General features: G+C 36.5%; 1 protein-coding gene across 1 annotated transcript; it reads right to left on the bottom strand.

Moving 5' to 3' along the window:
• Positions 1–2034: 2034 nt before the first annotated feature.
• On the bottom strand, positions 2035–17356 carry ETAA1 (ETAA1 activator of ATR kinase). The gene is made up of 6 exons (XM_055122683.1): positions 16736–17356; positions 15320–15448; positions 14987–15063; positions 10938–11050; positions 8646–10714; positions 2035–3770 (listed from the first exon to the last, which is right to left on the bottom strand). Exons 1-6 carry the CDS (start codon positions 16956–16958, stop codon positions 3652–3654), a joined length of 2730 nt encoding a protein of 909 aa, XP_054978658.1. The 5' UTR covers positions 16959–17356; the 3' UTR covers positions 2035–3651.
• Positions 17357–21534: the final 4178 nt, after the last annotated feature.

Here is a 21534-nt window from a genome sequence, read left to right as displayed (position 1 = left end):
TTATTTATGTAGTGATTTGTGGACTGAAGTATGAAATTTCTACTTTGTGATATAGGAACTAGTTCCTTTGAACCTTAGAAATGACAAAGAAGCAATATAGCACAAGGTAAGATTTTATTGAAAGGTGAATTTTTCCAGGAAAAACAAAGTTCAGAGGGGATAGAAATTAGGCTGGCTTTCCAAGGATAGTCTCACTGAATCTTTAATACACTTTAATAAATATTAAGAAGGGGGACTCTTACTCAAGACTTTTTCATGAAATGGTTTGAGTTTTTTAAGAATTGGAGTGTATTATAAGGTTCTATCCAGGGCTGCTCAGACACAATTTTGACATGGAAAAGTACTCTGTATTTATTGTTACTAGAAAGAGGGTATAGTGAGAAAAGGTGGGTTGTATTGTGAAGGGAACAGATATCCTGGACTCCATAGGGTCTCAGCTCTCTCTCAAGTGTCTACTAGGCTCTTTGTCAAACTTCCTTACTTATACAGTGGCCTGAAAACTACAAGATAATAAGTTGGGAAATTATAGAGATCAATTTGTCAATTTCCAGGGATCACTTTTCTCATTTCCCAGTTCAGTGTCCTCAAACCCACTTTTCAGTGTAGTTTTTCATGTAGTTTGCTTCATCTGGAAAGATATATGGAGTCCTTAGTTTAGCTCTTGTAGCTGATATGCACCACTTCCTTAGCTATTATCAATTGACAATTATCTGAAAAACTATTTTAATAGTCCTTTTCCCAACTATTTATTTGTAAGACTAAACTTTCATCACATGTGAATCAAAGCAAATTTCAACAAAAATGCAGAGTCTAGGTGTTTCTATAGTCAGATATTAAATGATTGGAAAATTTTATTTCACCAACTTTTTTTGTTTTAAACATTTTTAAATGGTCAGAATTTTACTTGTAGCTTGAGGTATGCCACTACATCTTGGACTAAGAAATTAAGTTTTCCCAAAAAAGATTTAAAATAAAAACACCCAGATTATTAAAATTTATAACATGGTAACAAAAATGTTCATATAGAGTTGTTTGGAGAAGTTTATTACTCCTGATAAATAAAATATTAAATAGTTGTTATACAAATTTAGCAATTATGATTTCAACCCTGCTAAAGACACTGGGCTTTAAAAGTTCACACACATCAGATGCATTCCCATAGCTATTTATTTACGAATTCAAAGGAAGGCACAAAAATAAGTTTGTGATTTTATTTTTGACACTAACAATGATTCTGATCACCAAATCCTGGCAAGAATAGAAAACCATGTTTGGACTGACTTTAAATTATGACACTAGTCTAAATTTAAATTATTCCTAGAAACATCCAAACCAAAAGTTGAGTGTAACTCAAATTGTTTCAAGTGGAACAAGATACAATCTCTACCAACACAATTAGGAACAACAGGAGTTTCTCTGTTTAGGTAAGTTAGTGATATTATAAGAGCTTCTTCCCACAGTGAGGATGTCTGCATATTACTAACCATGTATGTGCTTTAGAAGCAAACCAACTCTTGAGATCAGGATTGTCTATCTGCAGTAAGGCAGAGTAAAGAAAAATAGAAATTTTAGTGCACTTTGTTTCTTTAACAACATCATTAGCTTTGTTTTCCTGTAGTCTGATGACATGTACAAATTGCAGTTGAGCTTGAGCTGAAATAAAATCATGAAGACTACCAGTTGTTTTCTCCCTGTACAGAGAAAAATTCTTTAGGGATTCTAATAAACAACCAAGACAGAGAAACTATTTACAAAGCTATCTGCAAGGTCATTCATGAGACACTCAACTCCTGTTATTCTCACTAATAGCTGAAGTAACTGATGTATCAGGATAGAAAAGAAGTGTGTGTGTAGCAAGAGGAGGCCTTAAAATCCGATCATATTCAAGTTCAGATGCTTTGGGTTACTATTCTACTCACTGTCTACCACATAAAGTATCCTTGGGGAGAAAGGTTGCATCAAAAAAATTATTTTAAGTGAATAGCAAGCAATATATTATAAGGAAATATTGTAAAAATACAAAAGAATGCAAAATGAGTTTTAAAAATATTACTAAAATACATACACAATAACGAAGGCATAACAAAAATTGACACATTAAAGACAGGGGAAATCAGCATCACCATAATCTGAGAGAAGAAATCAATTCTAATAAGGATAGTCAGGAAACTCCTATTTCAAATAACATAAGACTTATAAGGCTTAGCCTCACTGAATGGATAGAACAGGCTAAAAACATACTAGCTAAAGGAAGCACACAGAAGACAGGGAAACATTTAAGCAAAGGTAGAGATATGAAAAATATAGTAAGAATACACTGAAGCTATTTAAGCAAAAGATTCTCACTTCTTTATCTTCTTATATAGAAAATGTATCAGTATTTAGGTTATTTACATTCTTTTTTTTACAGTCCCTAGATACTAATAAAGGTTACTAGATGTATTCCAAAAATAAAAATTCAATGTTCAAAATTGTGTATATACACACACACATATATGTATATATATATACATATATATATCCATTTGAACATATTAGGTTCTGCATAGTGTCAACTACCATGATTGGTAATGTCATAGCCTCTAGGAAGAATAGAGATCTGTACTTCCATATATCCTTTCCTTAGATTTCTTCTAGCTTAGCAACTTTCAAATAAGCAAAAAAGTAAGAGAAAAGAGTGGCACAGAACTCAGCAAGTCAATCAAAGGAAAATTAAACTTACTAGAGAAAAATTGAAAAAGAAAGCTTATTTTTATATACTGGACTGATAAATTCTTTGAAACAAAACAACGAAAATTATTAAATAGTATTTAACATACTTTTTTTGCTTTATACTATAAAATAATTGATGGTCCTACACATAAGTTATTTTCCATAATTTTGAAGCAAAAATTCTGTGTAAGGATCAAAAAGTAAATCTAATAACCCTATCGCAACTGCAACTTGCCTGTGAATTTCAGAATAACTCTTCATTTTTCTTACCTAACAAAGAAGTTGAAGTTGAACCAGATACCTGAATTTTCTGACAGTTTTCAGTATAAACACATTATTTAAAAAAGAAACTCAATCATAATTTTTTAAAAACGTGGATGTATTAAGTCTGTTTTTGTCCAGTTTCCAAAATGCATGAGAAAATTAAAGTTCAAATCTATTTCAGATTAGTAACTGAAAGAGTAATTTCCCTGAAAATTAAAATTCTTCATTTCCAAAAACCATGTTCCTAAGAATATAGAAATATAGAATTCAGAAATGCTGAAAGCTTTAAGAAAGAATTACTGAAAGGAACACTACAAGTAACAGTCTATAACTTTAATAAAGTGAAGTTTTGCATTAGGAAAAGACTTATGATAATTAAAAATTAAGTAGATTACATATTTTTCAGTGATCTTTGATAAACAAATTATTTAAAACCATAACCACCTGCTGCAGTATAACTGATGATCTTCCTGAATTCTGAAAACTTATATGCAACTACAATATCTTTCTCTAAGGAAATGTTTCACTATTTCAAACAGTGATTTATTAAAAAAAAGAAGTCCATGCTTTATAACAGCATTAAATTTCTCATAGAGAAATCAAGAAGAAATTCTTTCCTATCATAGATAGTTATTGTCCTTGATAATTCTTCCAAGTAATATTTCATTATAGAAATTAAGTGGGAGCTGTCTTTACAGATGATGCCTGTGCTTTGGCCTTTCTTCGAACCATTGCTTCTTGTCTTTTTCTCTGAATTTCTTCAGGAGAACACTTTTTACTTTTCTCTTCTTCCTCTAAAAATTAAATAAAATGCAGACGTAAATTTTACAGAACTGAGTCATATTGAAATATGTCATATTGAAATTTTAATTTTTTTCATTATTAAAAAAATTATCCAGATTTGACACATTGGTCTGGTTGAACCACAACTACTAGACTCCAAGTACACCCCACACAACAAACACAACAACAAAAAGGCACTAACCAATCTGTTCCTTTCTTTCCAGCCTTATTAAATTCATTTGACTAAAATCTATTTGACTATAAAGACAATCCTCAACATTATATCTAAATGTACAAACATGAAATACTTTTTTTTTTTTTTTTTTGCTTTTTGGGTCACACCTGGCGATGCACAGGGGTTACTCCTGGCTCTTCACTCAGGAATTACTCCTGGCGGTGCTCAGGGGACCATATGGGATGCTGGGAATCGAACTCGGGTCGGCTGCGTGCAAGGCAAACGCCCTCCCTGCTGTAATATTGCTCCAGCCCCCATAAAATACATTTTTAAGTAACAAGTTATTTTGTTAAGTAACCATAAATAGAAAAGTACTCAAATTATAATCAATGAGAACACCCAAATAAAGTCAAATTTGAATCCTTTTTATTATTTTGATTTCCTTTTATTTTAAACCACAAGTGATGAACCACATCTTCAGTGTTTGCTCTCTGGCACCGTAGAACCAGCAACTGAGCACTGGTGACCCGCATACAAAGTATGCGGTCCAGCCATCTGAAACATCTCCCCAACTTGAAGTCTTTTATATATGTAACATGTAAAGCATCCTGATGCATTCTTATGCAGCAAACTTAAAAATATATTTTAGGTAACAATACTACAAAATAATGGCAAATAAATGAAAATAAGAAGCTTCTATTTTAATATAACAAATTCTACTGTGAAAATGCTGAGTTCTACTAAAATAAATTTAACTTCACAGTTGATATTTTGAAGTAAAAAATTTGATTATAGTTAAAATAATCAAACCTTAAAATTAACAAGCCTATTTTCTTATTAAGGTTTCGTTTTCAAACAATCACACTAATACATATTTAAGTGATCTTATTTTACAACTAATTTGTAAAATCTTCCTGAGAAGATTCTATAGTACAACTGGGAGAACAGTATTTATATTACATAAAGGCAAAGCCTTACAATTTATTTTTTAGCTTTTGGGTCACACTAACATTATGCAGGTGTCACTCCTGGCTTTGCATTTCAATTACTTCTGGTGGTGCTTGAGCAACTATGCAGGGTGCAGGGGATCAAACCTGGGTAGGGCAAGTGCAAGGCAAGTACTTTATCAAATGCACTATCTCTCTAGCCCTAAGAAATTTCTACATTTAAGAAAAAATTTATCTTCTGTTTCCTCTTCCTTTCTTGGGGATAATCAGAAATGGGAGTTGGAAGATATGTTTAGAATTAAGAGACACATTTTAAATAAATTCCCCAGATGATTCTGACGGCTTTTATTTCCTAAGCTAATTATCTCAGACATAGCTATTTTTTGTTATAGAAAGATATTACATGGTAACTTACAATTAGATTAATTATCTAATGTTTTAGTCTTGAAACTGAGAAATGAAAGAATGAACAAATACAGAGTTTATATTCAATTGACCGTAAGTCTGAAAGGAAAATAGGTTAATAATCTTCTACATGACAATCAGTAATACAATTTCAAATAATACAATAAAGCCACACCATAACTATCTGATTTATGGAGTTATGCATTTTCCTTATCGGCTCTTAACTCAAATTGCAATAGAACATATAGCCAAATCTCAAACTGTTCCAAATACACAGCAATACTTGTTCTTTATGCCTAAATCTGGGTCGATAATTTTTGTGTTGTTAAAATGAAAAGTTAGTATACAACATTTTAGAGTATTTTCATTGCAACTTCTCAATTCTATCATTGTAATATGAAAACAGTCATGGATCTATGTACACAGAACTAAGTGGGTTTAAATAACATACTTTATTTATGAACAAAAAGATGTCAAGTTCTTATTTTTTCAAAAGTTCTAGAAAACTTTATTTTTCAATCACTAAATCATGAAAAACATTTTTGCATGTTGGCTGTAGAAAAAACATGCTCTAGGCTAAATTTGGACACTGTCAAACCCTACCTTAAAGAAGGGGCTTAGCAATAGCACAACGGGTAGGGCATTTGCCTTGCATGCCGCAGACCCAGGTTCGATTTCTCCGCCCCTCTTGGAGAGCCCAACAAGCTACTGAGAGTATCTCGCCCGCATGGCAGAGACTGGCAAGCTCCCTGTGATGTATTCGATATGCCAAAAACAGTAACAACAAATCTCACGATGGAGACGTTACTGGTGCCCCCTTGCGCAAATCATTGAGCCACGGGATGACAGTGACAGTGACAGTAACCTTAGAGGAGAGTAAGCTAGTTAAAATAGGTTTTATTTTGTAGGATAGCTTGCTAAAGAAAATGTAAACAACAGAAAATAGAAACAAGGTTAATATTGATTATAAATATCAATAAGCTTACAGGGAAAACTGAAAAGATAAAGTAAACTCAATCCATGGTGCCTCCCACACGCACTGAGGTTAGTCCCAGAACTACAGCTCTTACGGTCTCCTTACACTACAAAAGTATAATCTCCAGAATACCACAGCCAGATGTGTGTAAGCAGAGCAACATAAGTGTGAGACCCTTACCCCCTACCCTGTGAGCACTGCAACCAAAGACATACAGGCATTTTCTCCAGGTGTGCAACATCAAGTGGGCACCTGTGCAAGCAGCCACCTCCAGTGAGCATTAAAACCAGAATGTACAAGAACACCCAAACTGAAACAGGATGACTGTCAGCTAGCACATGTGCAAAGACTGTATCTGTGTAAGTACTACAACCTAAATGCAACACTCATTGAACATGTGTAGTATCACAATTCAGTGTGTATGAGACCCTGAGTCATCACAACAAAAAAAAGGAAAAATGACTAATTTTTTAATTAAAAACAAAAACACCTCTCACCATTTTATCATTAATGTACAAAACAGATAACAATCTCAATGTTAAGTCCAAGAGAATAAGCTGGACCAAGAAAATAAATATTAATCATTAGTGTATTAAATTCTGTAACAGAAATTAGCACTAGATATTGCAGAATCTCAAAGTGCAAATATAAATTCACCTGGATACTTCAAAACACACTGTTGGTGTGTTTATTTTAAATGACTATTTTATACTATAAAACACTGGTTTATACATGTTTCAGATATCTAGCATTGTAAGTAAACATCATTGTGTTAAAACAGTGACCAGAACTGGTGTCTGTGTTGGCACTGTACTTTCAATGAATTAAAAAGCAACTGTGAAAACATGAGGCTGTGAGAAAGCATTAAGTATTATGAAGCACAAGCAGTTATGTTAGATTCCCTTTAAGAAAGTATCAGTCATCTGATATCAGACTTTATTACATTGCCTGGTTCATTTAAATATTTATTAAGTATCATCTAAGGGACAGGTGCTGTATCAAGTCTATATATTCACCGACACGAACAATATTCAAAGCCTCTGATAAAAAGATACAAGAGATGATAGCAAATGACAAAGAGCCATCTAGTTCCTGAAGTAGAGAAAATATTATTCTGTTTGAGGAACTCAAAGACAGACAGCTGGTATGACTGATGTTGAGTATAAAAGGGGAAAGGAGAACAAGCAGATCAAGGAGAGATAATCCAGAGCCTTGTGTAGATCCGCCAAAGTTCCTGATTAAAAATAACATTTATTATTTTATTTAATAAATGTTGGGGTATGGGCTGGACTGATAGAAGAGTTGGTAGGGCACTTGCCTTGCATAAAGCAGACCCAGTTCAATCCCCAGAATCCCATATGTTCCCCTGAGCACCGCCAGGAGTGATTTCTGTGTGTAGAGCCAGGAGTAACCCTGAGCATTGCCGGGTGTGGACCCCAAGCAAACAGAAAAATAATCAAACAAAAACCAAAATAATGGGCAACTACTTAAGGTTGTGTTAACGCATAGCAAAATTATACTTGGCTGGCTATTTGTTTACAAAAAAGATGGTGACAAAAATTGAAAGAAAAAGGTAAAGAAACTGTAAACTATCAAGCTCTATCTAATCAATAAATATGGGCTTATAGGTGGTAATGGTTGAGAGCAAAAACATTGGCTGGTTCTGAGCTCTATCAGGAAAAAAAAATGAACTCTGTTGATAGAAATGAAAATTTAAGAAAAGAGGAAATGGAATAATTAAAGGTAACGGATTGTACAAAATATGACAAATTATACAAGGTACAGTTCTAACCATACAAACACTGAATTTTATCAGATTTTATACTAGAAAAGGTATCTAATTAGAGCATTCTAAAATTGCATATATTGACATCAAAGTTCCGCTAAATATGGTAATAAGATGATCCAGATTTTAAGATTCTTAGTAAATACAGTATCAGAGCAATACATATCTAAAAGTATGTATTTCCTCAAAATTGAAGTCACTCATCAAGTGTTTTTCAAATACATTTATGCACAAGTCACCATATTAAATATAAAATTATTGGGCCAGTGCTTATAGTATAGCAGGTAGGGCACTTGCCTTGCATGCAACCAGTCCAGGATTGACCTCTGGCGTCAGATATAGTCCCCTGAACCCCAGTAAGAGTGATCCCTAAAAAGAGCCAGGAGTAATCCATGAACATTGCTGGATGCTCATGGATTAAATAAAAATGAAAACAAGTGAAAAAAACAAATTAAAAAAGTGTATGATGTAGTCACAAAAACATAAGCTTTCCACACATTGTACAGTACTATACACTTCAAAGAATCACTTCATAAATTTAAAAATAACTCGTTTACTTTCCAAATTAACTTTAAACTAAAACAATTTCATACATACCCTTTGAAGGTTGTTTTAAGGATTCAGAAAGTTTCACCAAAGATTGCTTTTGAATAGTCTCCCTATAAAATGGGTTGACAATTTTACTTTTTTCTAAACTTTGTGGAATTTCAGTATCAGAAACACTTCTTGATAGATGGTTTTGATTAAATTGGGAAATAACCTGAGAATTTTTCATCCTTGTAAAAGTATATTTAGAAAATCTAACTGTTCTGTTAAGGTCTCTCCAAGTTTCATCTTTTATGTTCTTATGGGATATATGCTGAGTATTTAAATTCTTCTCATAAGGAGCAATTTCTGTATTCAGATGATGTGAAATTGCACTCGAAGCTGAAGTTCCTGTAAGAACCAATTTGGAATTATTTACTTGTATTGGAATATCAGAGTTATTTCGAGAAAAATGCAGATTACTGGGCTGACAGTCTATGCTCTTAGAATTTATAGACAAATTTGTTGTAGCACCTAGAAAACCTGGAGAATTTCCATAAACTTCCCTTTTCTCCATCTTCAATGATTTATTTACATGTGGATTATTTGTCAATGAAGACTTTTGCACTGAAATGCCGCACAGATTCAAATGCTTTGATTGAGCTAATGGGCTTCCTTGTTTAGGTGGAGTGAACATGCTTTTGGCTCCAAGTTTGGAACTGTTATTGACTTTAAGTATACTTTCGGGTGTCTTGCAGTCCTCACTACTGTCTTCTTGCTGAGTCAGTTTTTCAATATCATCACATGCTTGGTATAATAAATCATCTTCTACATCATCTTCTTCCCAGGTATTTTCTAATTGATGACATGCTTCAATAATTTCATTGGAAAATGTTGGATCATTCCAATCATCGAAGAAAGAGCCTAAGTTTGATGTATTAGTCTGATTTGGGTTACAGACAATGGCTTTATTGTTCAAAGCTGAAGAGCCAAAAGGCTCTATACTAGCAAGTGCTTTAAAAGACTGATTAAAATTTGACTTATTTTTTTGTTCATTTGAAACCACTGTGTTCAAAGCAGACTTTTTTTCAGAACTATCTATAGTAGAAGTAAATTTTGAGTGAATATCTTCCTTTATTTTCATTGGAAAAGTTGTAATAGAACAATCCTGAAATTTGTCTTGAACAACTGTATTTAAAGAATCCTGAAATTTGTCTTGAACAACTGTATTTAAAGATTTGTCAAATTTCACTTTACTTCCACAGGATGGCAATTTGTTTACTTTACCACTTGGATTTGAGGAAACTCTGAACTTCCCATCATCTATTAATTCACTGTTCGTTGTTTCTGAAGAAAGTTCTTGAAAAATGTTTGTATCTTTTAGCCTCACATCTAGATTTCCATTTGTTTTTGAATTACTTTCAGCATTTTGAATATTTAAGTTAAAAATTCCTTTTTGATCAGCAAGGCAAAGTTCAGGTGTACTGGCATTTTGCATAATATAAGGCTCATTACTTAGTAGATTTTCCCAATCATCTTCAAAATCACTGGCAGTAAGTGTATCAGTACACTTATTCAAAGTGGTTGCTGCTTTACTACAGGGCGATACACATGATTTGGCCATCACAGGAATATCTACTTGATGAGAAAGTGATCCTTGAGTTTTACTTAGCAGCTTTTCACTGACCAGAGTTTCATTAGTAATGACTTTTTCCTCTTTCAAAGCACTTTTCTTTGCAAAGATAGTGTGAGTGGTGTTCGAAAATGCATGTGACAGATCCTGGCTTAACGCTCCACTGCATTTCTGAGTAGAACCATCAAAGATGGCATTAAAGGCTGCTTCAGCATTTAGGTCAAATGGCTTCTGACTGCTATTTTGATCATTTACCATAGATATCTTGGTGCTTTCTTTAATTGGTTTCTTCCTTATTATAGCATTATCTATTTCAGGAACTATGTCAAGTAATAAATGCATCTGTACATTTTCTTTATAATTATTTAAAGTCTCTGCTTCTGATATCATATGAATAAAATCATGATTTCTCTTGTTCTGCTCTTGAATTACATCGAGCTCTTCCATATTCTTGTCAAACTGTTTAGCCAACTTCATAAGTTCTTCTTCTTTATTTTGTGTTTTTAACCTATTAAATAATTTTAAAAGAAAAACTCTCAGTCATAACATTAGTCAATATTAAACATTTTAGTGTTAAAGCACAAATATCAACACATTGTGTCCAAAATTTTATATATCAAAACTAAGAAAAATAATTTCAACAATTTGATATAATCAAGAAAGCAAAACACAATGTAATTTAAAATAACCACTTAGGTGAATTTTCAGTAAGCAAAAAAGTTTTAACTTACTTTGTACAGCATGTTTTTGCTCTTGATTTTCCTTTTGCTACACCAGGAGTACAAGGAATAGCAGTTTCACCAATCCACATGCCCAGCATTGAGTTTGTTATTGGCTTTTCATCCTTTGGCAGGAAAAGGGGGAAAAAGAGGTATAAAAGAACACCCCCATAGGAGGAAAGGAGGGAAGAAAAACAAACAATTTTGAAAATTGCTTCTGTAATAAATTCTAAGGTAATAGTTACTCAACAAAGTACAAATAAATGAGAAGTTGAAAGATGATAATAATTGCAATAAGTGATCCACTTATGTTGTAACAAAAGATAGAAATTCCTTATTTTAAAAATCTTAATAATTTTAACTAATGCATGTTTTAGTAGTAATAGCACATTATTCAAAAGAAAACAGATTTTGGCATAAGAAATTTATGAAAATAAACAGTATCAAAACCAAAATCATAGCAAAAATAGTGGGGACTGAGAATAAAGAAAGCTATATATAGAATTTCTCTATCACCTAATTTCCAAAATTTTCTTAATTCCATTAGAATCCATCAAAAATTGGATAGTATATGTTGCTGTAAATTAAAACAGTTAAATAGAATTAAGCAGGTATTAAGAGATAAGAATATGACGCTAAGAATAAGGCAGAAATAACCAACAAATAAAATAGATGAACCATTTTCTATTTCGTTGCTACCTAAATGAACGTAAATAACCACACCTGGCAAAGCACTCTGAATACCAGATTAAAAGTTGCTTAAGATGAAGACTTTTAAGAGTCTAGTAGCTAGCAAAAAGTCAGACATACAGATATCAATTCACTTTATACTCAATTTATTTTCAATTAATTCAACTTAATTTTATTTACTAGAACACTTATAGTAAAAAATATCCTTACTATTTGGTTCTTTAAAATCCTCAGGGCAAAAGTTGAAGAAATAGTACAGGGACTAGGCACTTGTCTTACAAGATTTACATATGACTGACTGGGGCTCAGTCCTTGGGCCCCCATATGGTACCCCTGATACAACCAGAAATGATCCCTGAGTACAGAGCCAGGAGTAAGCCCTGAGCACATCTGGATGTAGGCCCCAGACAAAACAATAGTAAAAACTCCTCAGTCTATTAATACTTAGATTTCTTAGATGTTTGACGCTCATTTGACCTAACTGGTTTTAGCTTAGCAAAATATACCAAAAAGTGAACAAAAATTTCACTTTCAGATTCAATATTCTCCACTTGCTTCTAAATCAACCTTGAATTTAGTGACAATAATATATATATTTTTTTGCTTTTTTGGGTCACACCTGGCAATGTTCAGGGGTTATTCCTGGCTCTGCACTCAGGAATTACTCTTGGCGGTGCTTGGGGGACCATATGGGATGCTGGAAATCGAACTCAGGTCAGTCACGTGCAAGGCAAATGCCCTCCTGCTGTGCTATCACTTCAGCCCCGACAATAATATTCTTATTGACTGAATTACAAGTTTTGAGTTATTTACCAAGCAATTTAAAATTCAATTTTCAGTGAATACATGGATCATAACTCTACATATCTGATTTTACACTTACGTATGTGTGTGTATATATATATATATATGTCCTATTTATGTTTCTAGAGGATTAATAAATATAATATTTAATATTTTCTCATGAGGGCATGGGATGTGGCTCAGCAGTTGAGTACATAACTCACATTTGAGAAGTCCTGTGTTAAATTCCCAGAGCCACACAAATTTATTTTCATCAATGACTACATATTTTATTTACTTCCAACTACAATCAGATATAGTACAAAATATCAAAACATAATTTAATCATAAGGAGTGTCTCATAAAACTGTATACCAATGATGAAAAAATAAGACTATTCAAATAAACTGCGTAAAATTATTTCATTTCATTAAAATAAGGCATATAATTTTTAAATCTCTGAAAATATTAAGGTGATTTAATTATTTGAGGATAATACATCCAAACCACATGAATATGTCACTGGGATCACAAGCTTTTAGAAAAGTCCTTGATACTGTCAAAGGTCTATATGCTTTATAAGTGCTAATAACATTCTAAAGCTACTACCAATTTTTTTTCTTTTACACTAGTTACTACTTGTATATTGTTGCTGTTTCTTTATGTGAGCTAATATTTCCAACATACTAAGGTAAAGAGTCGAATAATTTAGTCTACTATCTCTTTATCACTACTTAGAATGGCCAGTCCAAACACATTTTATTATGCTTCTTTCATGCAAAACCCACAATTAATGAAGATCTACTGTTAACTTGTGAAGTAAAGAGTATCATGGCATAAATGCCATTTAACTAATGAACCAATGTAAAATGAATTTTTATGACATGTCAAATATGGAATGTAGAGCCAGTAGCAACAGAGTTGTTTTGACTGGTTATTATTTCAGATCATTATATAGCCGCTAAGAAAACTTTATTTCCCTGTCTCCTCAAAGTGGAATATGGTGATTGTTCTTAGCCAATTTGGGTCATTCTATCTACAACTTATGGGTGAACAGAATGCTATAGAAAGAAATACCACCAAAAGCTACGTTATGCTCTCACAGACCAAAATCCTGATTATTTATAGTTTCAAAGTTTGCTAAACAGAAAGGAGAAAAAGGTTCAGAACAGAGGCTATTTCTACTTCACTCAAGCAATATAAAGAGTGAAATAAACCAACTTAAAAGATGTCTCTAATATAACAAACTTGCATTTGTAGTATCCTATAGTATACCGAGGATATTTATTTAACTTATTCCTTATAAGACTCCAATGGCAATAGAAATTTGAAATTTTTACCACTTGGTTATTTTAATAACTTGAAAAGTGATAGCATATACTGCTAAGCAACATGATTTTTTTTTAAGTCTGGTTAAAAGAAGAGGGCGGAAGAGAAAGAAAGAGAGAGAGAGAAAGAGAGAGAGAGAGGAAGAGGGGGGAGGGGGAGAGAGGGGGAAGAGGGAGAGAGAGAGGGAAGGAGGAGAGGGAGAGGGAAGGAGGGAGGGAGGGTGAGGCGAGTAAGTCCTTTCATGTGCCCAACAGGGGTTTGATCTCAGGCATCCCATATGGTGCCTCAGAGTACCTCCAGGAATGATTCCTGACTGAAAAGCCAGTAGTAGTCCCTGAACATCCCTAGGTATGACCACAAAACAAAACAAAACAAAAAACACCTGCAGCCAGAGCAATAGTAACATTACTTGCCTTGCAAGTGGCAGACCCATGTTCACTCCCCAGCAGCCCTATGGTCTCTGAACCCCTCGGGGAGAGACATTTGAGTGCAGAGCCAGAATTAAGCCCTGAGCACTGCCAGGTGTAGCACAAAAACAAAACAAAATTATCATTCTAAAAACCTAAGAAACATGTTTAGGAAATCATAATTCAAAATTTACATTTTTACCCAAAACTGCATTTCAGTAGTAGACAAGGTCATGTTTGATGCTCTATTTCCAGCAAAGAAAATTGTAAACGGCAAAATATTTTTCATATAACTTAAATGCCCTGGCATCCTTACAGTCTCCCCAAAACTGCTAAGAGTGATTCCTGAATGCAGAGCCAGGAGTAACCCCTGAGGACTTCAGGTGTGGCCCAAAAGCAAACAAACAAAAAAAAAACACCCACTTTAGTATTATTTATTTACTTCTTATTATTAGATGCAAAATCATAGTGGGAAATATATATATTTATACACATATTTTATTATATATTTCATATATATTATATGAACCTCTCGGAGAGCCCGGCAATCTACCGAGAGTATCCCATCCGCATGGCAGAGCATGGCAAGCTCCCTGTGGCATTCAATATGCCAAAACCAGTAACAATAACAGGTCTCATTTCCCTGAAAGAGCCTCCAATCGTTGGGAAAGATGAGGAAGGAGAGGCTGCTAAAATCTCAGGGCTGAGACGAATGGAGCCATTAATGGTGCCTGCTCGAGTAAACTGATGAACAACAGGATGACAGTGATACAGTGACAGTGATAACTTAAATGAGGACTCAGTGGTATATTCCTCAGTTTTCAAATAAACTATAAAATTAGTGATGTTTACCTGAGGAGCAATTCGGCTCACAATACGTGAAATCTCATCACTATCTGTAGTGTAAATCTGTTTTTTCCTTCCTTTACCTAAACAAACAAAAACATTTTTATAAATTGTAACGCACCCAACTATGCAGTTAAATTTTTAAATATAGAAACCTTCTTAGAAAGTGATTTTATTTAGCACATCTTAGATTGCTATACACTAAGATCATATGCTTATTATAGATACATAATATTCGCAATAAGATCTGATGACCCTGATGTTACCTAAGTGAAAAGTCTATAAACCGTTATCATTTACCAAGTATTTACCCAAGTGAAAATGTTAATAAGCAATTACCTAACTGTTTAGTCATTGGTGAATTTTGATCCCAAAATATATCATTCTGTCCATCTGGATCATTAGGAGAACTGAGGGTCGATGACAATAAATCCATTTTCAGGATTCTCTCTGGGGTTTCGTACTTTTCTATGTAGGAAAAAAAACAGCAATGGTTGACTACTACGCTTCAAATCTTGTATCACTCAAACTTGACAATGGAAAAAGTGAAGTATTGCAATCCAGTAGCTCTATGGGTGTTTAGTCCTGTAAAACCTAGTAGTTCCACTCACTGAAACTAACCCTGGAGAGTAGAGGCGCTGGAAGCTACTTGTAATTCATTGATCCTTTCAAAATCAATTAATACCCCAGTAGATTTGAGGTACGTGGTTAGCTCCCTTGCTCCTTAGACTCTATACCATCTAATTACTTTAAAAACTAGACGTATCTTGGGCGGGTGTTTTAATCTAGTGTCACTTTCAAATGTCTACAGGTTTCTTTTTCCGGGCCTCGGGAAGAGCTTTGCGCAAGGGAACTCCAGGCAGCTAACGCACGCTGGAGGAGAGCGCTTCAAACTTTCCAAGCGCTGGAGCTGGTGAAACCACTGCTCATGTGTTTTCAGGTGCCCCAACACACACACACACACACACACACACACACACACACACACACACACACACACACACACACACACACACACACACACACACACACACACACACACACACACACACACCATTGCTCATTTGTTTTCAGGTGCCCCAACACACACACACACACACACACACACTTCACACACACACGCACACACACACACTTCACACACATACACACACACACGCACGCACGCACGTACACACACACGCACACACACACACTTCACACACACACACACACACACACTTCACACACATACACACACTCTCTCTTCCTGCGCGGCTCCCCACTCGGCGGGACACGGCGTTCCCGGACTTCCGGTCCCCTCCCGGTGAAGCCGGGTCCGAGCGGGGCTCTGAGGCAGCTCGCTGCGGCTCTCCCGGGCCCCTGCTCTGAAGACGGTCGGGGAGGGCGGTCGAGGGGGCTTGGGGCGGGCCGCGGCTCCCCCGGCTCGTCCTCCTGGCGCGCCGGTGGCCCAGGGAGCAGCCCCCCGTTTAGCTCCCCTCGCTTCCCCACCGACAGGTAAAGGCCGGGGGAGGCTGCCTGCGGCGAAGGCGAGAAGTGGGTGACCAGGACTCGCTGGGCAGTGCTCGGACTCGGGCCCGCGGGCCGTGGGGGAGTGGCGTGCGGGTGATTTTTTTTTTTTGAAAGGAGCGCGGGAGGCGAGCGGCCGAGAGCCAGGGACGCACTCAGGACTCCATCCCCGCCCGCCCGCACCGCCCCCAGCTTCGCGGGGAGGCTCCGGCGCCGAGGCCTCAGGCCGCGCTGCCGACATCTCACCCTCGGGGTTACTTTTACTGCACGAAGAGGCTGCCGGAGGCCGCTCCCGCCGCAGCGTGGGCCGAGGGGAGCCCTCTGCAGCCCCGCCGGGCCCGGAGCCGCGGGCCGACCTGAGCCGCCTCTTCCCTGACTCGCCCACCGAGCTGCAGTCCTCAGCCGCCATCGCTTTGCGCGGCGTGTTCTTCAGGCCTGGGCTTTCCCCATGTTTCCTTCGCCGACTCATTGCCTGCAGCCTCCCTCCTCCAGCCGTTTTCCCTTTCACATTTTGCGCGGAGAGAAGGCTAACGGCACCCAAAGCGGAATCCCGCGCCAACGGCCGCCGCCATTTTGGCTGACTGGGACGCTGCTAAGAGGGGGGATCTGATTGGCTGCGGCCGCGCGTGGGCGGGGCGGGCGGGAGGGCTGCGCCTGGCGCTTCCGCACCCGTTTCCAAATCTGTTTGGCTCTGGCTCGGGATTAAAAGGGGCCAGTGATAGAGGGGCTTCGAACTGGCTGTTTGGGGTGAGCCTGAGCGCCTGAGAAGAGAAAGATGGTTGAATTCGCTTGATTGTTGCGGGATAGTGTTTTTAAAAAGAGGAAATGTAAAATATAGTTTAAGAAGAAATAAAAGCTTCCCCAACCCCCTAGAGCACTTATTTATGTTTGGGAAAAATTGAAATATAAATTGAGTTAATGATTATTAAGTAGTGAAAGGTCAGTTGTATTGCAGTAGATGTGAACATAGTAACTGGTAATGTCACTTTCAGTTTTTATTAATCACCGTGAGATATAGTTATAAAGTTGTTTGTAATTTTCAGGATACAATGTTCCAACACCTATCCCTTCACCAGTGCACATTTCCCTCCACCAGTGTCTCCTGTTGCCCTCCTGTCAGCCCCCACATGCAGCCTGCAGCCTGCTTCTATGGCAGAAACGTTCTCTCTGTCTCTGTCTCTGTCTCTCTCTCATATTTCCTTTCAGGCTCTGTGGCTTGTAATACAGTAACTGAAAGGATATCATGTGTATCACTTTACCTCCTTTCAGCACTCAGTTTTTGTCCAGTGATGATTTCCAACTATCATTGGCAATGACACTTTTAAAGAAATATGGTTTCTTCCAGTGATGAGTTTAACCAAAGTTTGCAATACTCCTCAAAAGAGAAATACTGCACATCTTGAAAGGGAAATATATCTAAATAAATGGAAGATTATGCTATGTTAATGGAGTTAATGGATTGAATATCCCCAGTTGTTACAGTGGCAGTAGTGTGTGTGTGTGTGTGTGTGTGTGTGTGTGGTGTGGTGTGTATGTGTGTGTATGTGCGTGTTGATGGGTTTATCTAAGTGTCTCTGGAAATCCGGGTAACTGAAAGTGTCCAAGAAAATCTATGAGGGATTGACAGACATGAAAGAAACAGAACAGAGTGCTCAGAAACGGAAACAGGTTTACTTAAATGAACACTTAATACAGAGATAACTTCCAGCAGTGGGAAAGGGATTTTGTTTCTTTTTGTTTTGTTTTAGGGACCACACCCTACAGTGCTCAGGACTTAACTCTGGCTCTTCACTCAACCCCATTAGCCTGCAGGGCAAGTGCCTTACCCACTGTAATACAGATCCAAAGGATGTCATGAAAATAGTGGTTAGTGAATTTGATTTTACCATGAAAAAAAAATCTGTTTTTTAAATCTTATGCCCCAAACAATTACAAATTGATGGCATATTTAATTCTGAAAAAAAAACATTAAAGAAACTAATGTAAATTATCTAATGACAGATAATGAATTTTAAATTGCACAGATTGTCAACCATGGAGAAAAAAACTGTAAATGTGACTACATCCATTGTATAAATTGAAATCTACTGTCCATCCAAAGACAGCATTGAAGGGAATGTAAAGTACAAGGCGTAAATTGAGACAAGATGCTCTACAAAATTAAAAGTTAAGGACCTTTATACAAAATACATGAAGAATTGATAGAAATCATAAAGAAAAAGACTATCGATAATACAGATACTTTAGTAGATTCTCCAAAAGAGAAAATCTAAATGATAAAATAGTTCTCAGCCTGATCTGAAAGTGAAAAAGTGAGAAAGTGAAAAATAAACCATAGTGCAAATGAATCTGTGCTAGAGAACATGCTTTATCTGCTTGAGACCCTGTGTTTCTCCTTTACTCTGTTAAATGCGTTAATTAACTTTGGTGGTTAGAATGATGACAGCTACACAGATAGAAGCTAAACCCCTGGAATTTTATAATATTGTAACTATTGAAATTCCATAATATTTTATGTAAACCCCTGAAATTCCATAGAATTACATGTAAATATTGTACATAATCCCCTGAACGTCCATAATATTGTAATTCCATAATACTGTAAATAGATTATGAAAGTTGTCAAATTAAGAAAAATTTTAAGGTATTAGCACTGTCATCCCGTTGTTCATCGATTTGCTCAAGCAGGCACCAGTTACATCTCCATTGTGAGACTTGTTGTTACTGCTTTTTGGCATATCGAATATGCCACAGGTAGCTTGCCAGGCTCTGCTGTGAGGCAGGATATTCTCGGTAGCTTGCTGGGCTCTCCGAGAGGGACGGAGGAATCAAACCTGGATCGGCTGCTTGCAAGGCAGACGCCCTACCCGCTGTGCTATCGTTCCAATCCTTTAAGGTTTTAAAATGAAAAATTTCCCTGATGACTACTGTTTATGAGAGTATGTCTTGGTACAAACACTATAGACATACAATTATAACCACTGTGGAAAACAACTTTTGATCTAACAATCTTGGTCCTAGGAACATGGCCACTAAAAATATAGAGACTTTATGAGTTTATCTAGTTGCTGTATTTGGGATGATTCATTAAACTTAATATCTTTTCTGCATACAACTTAATTTATCCTACAAAAATTTATCCTAAAGCCTTAATTTATCCTAAAAAATACTCAGTCACACTTTAAAATAGAGGAGTTTTAAGAATTTAAAATGCCTATTTTTAGGAGGGGCCAAGAAATAGTACAGTGGGTACTGTGCTTGCCTTGCATGTGGGATGCCAGGGATCTAACATGAGTCAGCGACATATGCTCAGGGATCACTCCCTGGCACAGAGCCTGAGGACTGCGAGGTATGCGTCCTCCCGCCCCCCCCACACCAAAAAAAAGAACCTATAAAATAAACCTATAGGAGTACTAACCACATAGCACTACTTTAAAGAGTATTAACATCGCAATAAAATTACAATATTTTCTCATAATTATTTAAATTCTATACTACCTAAGTATGGTAGTGTAGGATGACATTGCTGTGTCCTTTCCACTTTGCCACAAGGAGCTTAGGTTTATCCTGGTCACACCTATCTAGGTGCTCCCGAGTCACTCCCTTTCCTTTGTCTATCTGTAACTACTTCTCTATGCTCTCTTCCCCAAACAGTTAATCAGCTTTTCCCCCTAATCAGACTCTGTTAATTTGTAAGGTCAGATCTTTCTAGGACACTGAACTTATATTGTAAGTTAATATTGCCTTTCTTCTCTCCTTATGTCTTTTGAATAGTTTACTTTAAAGCAATGTCCTTTTTGTATAGATGCAAGAAGACAATATTATGCTTTTCTAACTTGGGACTTAATTGGCTTTGAATATTATTCATTCCCGAGCATCTGCTTTCTCCACTTAAGCCTCGGTTGCCCTCAGTTCCTAGCACCCCAAAAGCAGAGTCCCGACAAGGGACGGGACGGATCCAGGGCAAGCGGTGAGTTATGTGCTACCCTGGCATCGAGATGGGCCTGGCCAAAGTGCCTAATTCTTAACTATAAGTTAAGAGCTTGATCATAGACAAATGCTGTCATGATCCAAAACTAATGACGAGACTAGGACCCTGCTAGGGATAGGAAAGACTGATCTGGCCTGAGCACTGTAGTCTGAGATCGAGATGGCCCCAGGAGAGCAATTCTATAAGCTTTAATGCATATCTTATTGTGTCCATACAAAATGATTAATATTATGAATGCTTATATGTTTGCTGGATGAGAAGAGAAACACACTCATGGGACTCCGCCCTTGGGTGGATCCTCCTGCTGAAAGAGAATTAAGTCCTAGGAGAAGCATCCCCTGAGGGAATGGAACCTTACCCTATTGATTGTGACCACACCTATGTGTATGCCCCAACCCCCTCATGCTGAGGGGATTTAACTAGGCTGTAAGAGTGGGTTGGGGGGCGAGATCCAGAAGTTAAATGTACTATTTAAACATATAACTCCTAAAACAGTGACAATTAATTCCTTGATATCTAATATGAAAAGTTAATGTGAAAGGTTAAATTCTACATACATTTAAATGTAATACATGCAAAACTTATTATTTCTCGATATTTGAATAATATATGCATGTAAAGTTTGGGGTTTTTTTTTGGTTTTTTTTTTTTTTTTTTGCTTTTTGGGTCACACCCGGCGATGCACAGGGGTTACTCCTGGCTCTACACTCAGGAATTACTCCTGGCGGTGCTCAGGGGACCATATGGGATGCTGGGATTCGAACCCGGGTCGGCCGCGTGCAAGGCAAACGCCCTACCCGCTGTGCTATCGCTCCAGCCCCAATGCATGTAAAGTTTAATGAAAACATTTTTCAATAATCTGAAGTTAAATTCTTATTTGTTTTACTTGCAGAAATTGTATACCAGTTTGATAGTAATTACAAAAAGAAAAAAGGAGACATTGAGTGTCTGTTATTAGGGGACTTTTTGTCATGTGGTTGCCTTGTCATTTACATTTCAACAATACTATCTGCTGGATCAATGGCTAATTGTGAGAAGTCTGTTTCAGGAAACA

Source organism: Sorex araneus, chromosome X, assembly GCF_027595985.1.
Source record: "Sorex araneus isolate mSorAra2 chromosome X, mSorAra2.pri, whole genome shotgun sequence".
Lineage (NCBI taxonomy): Eukaryota > Metazoa > Chordata > Mammalia > Eulipotyphla > Soricidae > Sorex > Sorex araneus.
This window is presented reverse-complemented; position numbering and strand designations above follow the sequence as displayed.

Bases quoted from the DNA above. Each gene is read 5' to 3' on its own strand.
- ETAA1 (XM_055122683.1), bottom strand. From the start codon at position 16,958: ATGAGTCGGCGAAGGAAACATGGGGAAAGCCCAGGCCTGAAGAACACG. The intron at 15,064-15,319 runs GTAATTGCTTAT...TTGTTTGTTTAG, and splicing joins ACCAATGACTAAACAGTTAG to GTAAAGGAAGGAAAAAACAG. The intron at 10,715-10,937 runs GTAAGTTAAAAC...ATTATTTAATAG, and splicing joins GCAAAAACATGCTGTACAAA to GTTAAAAACACAAAATAAAG.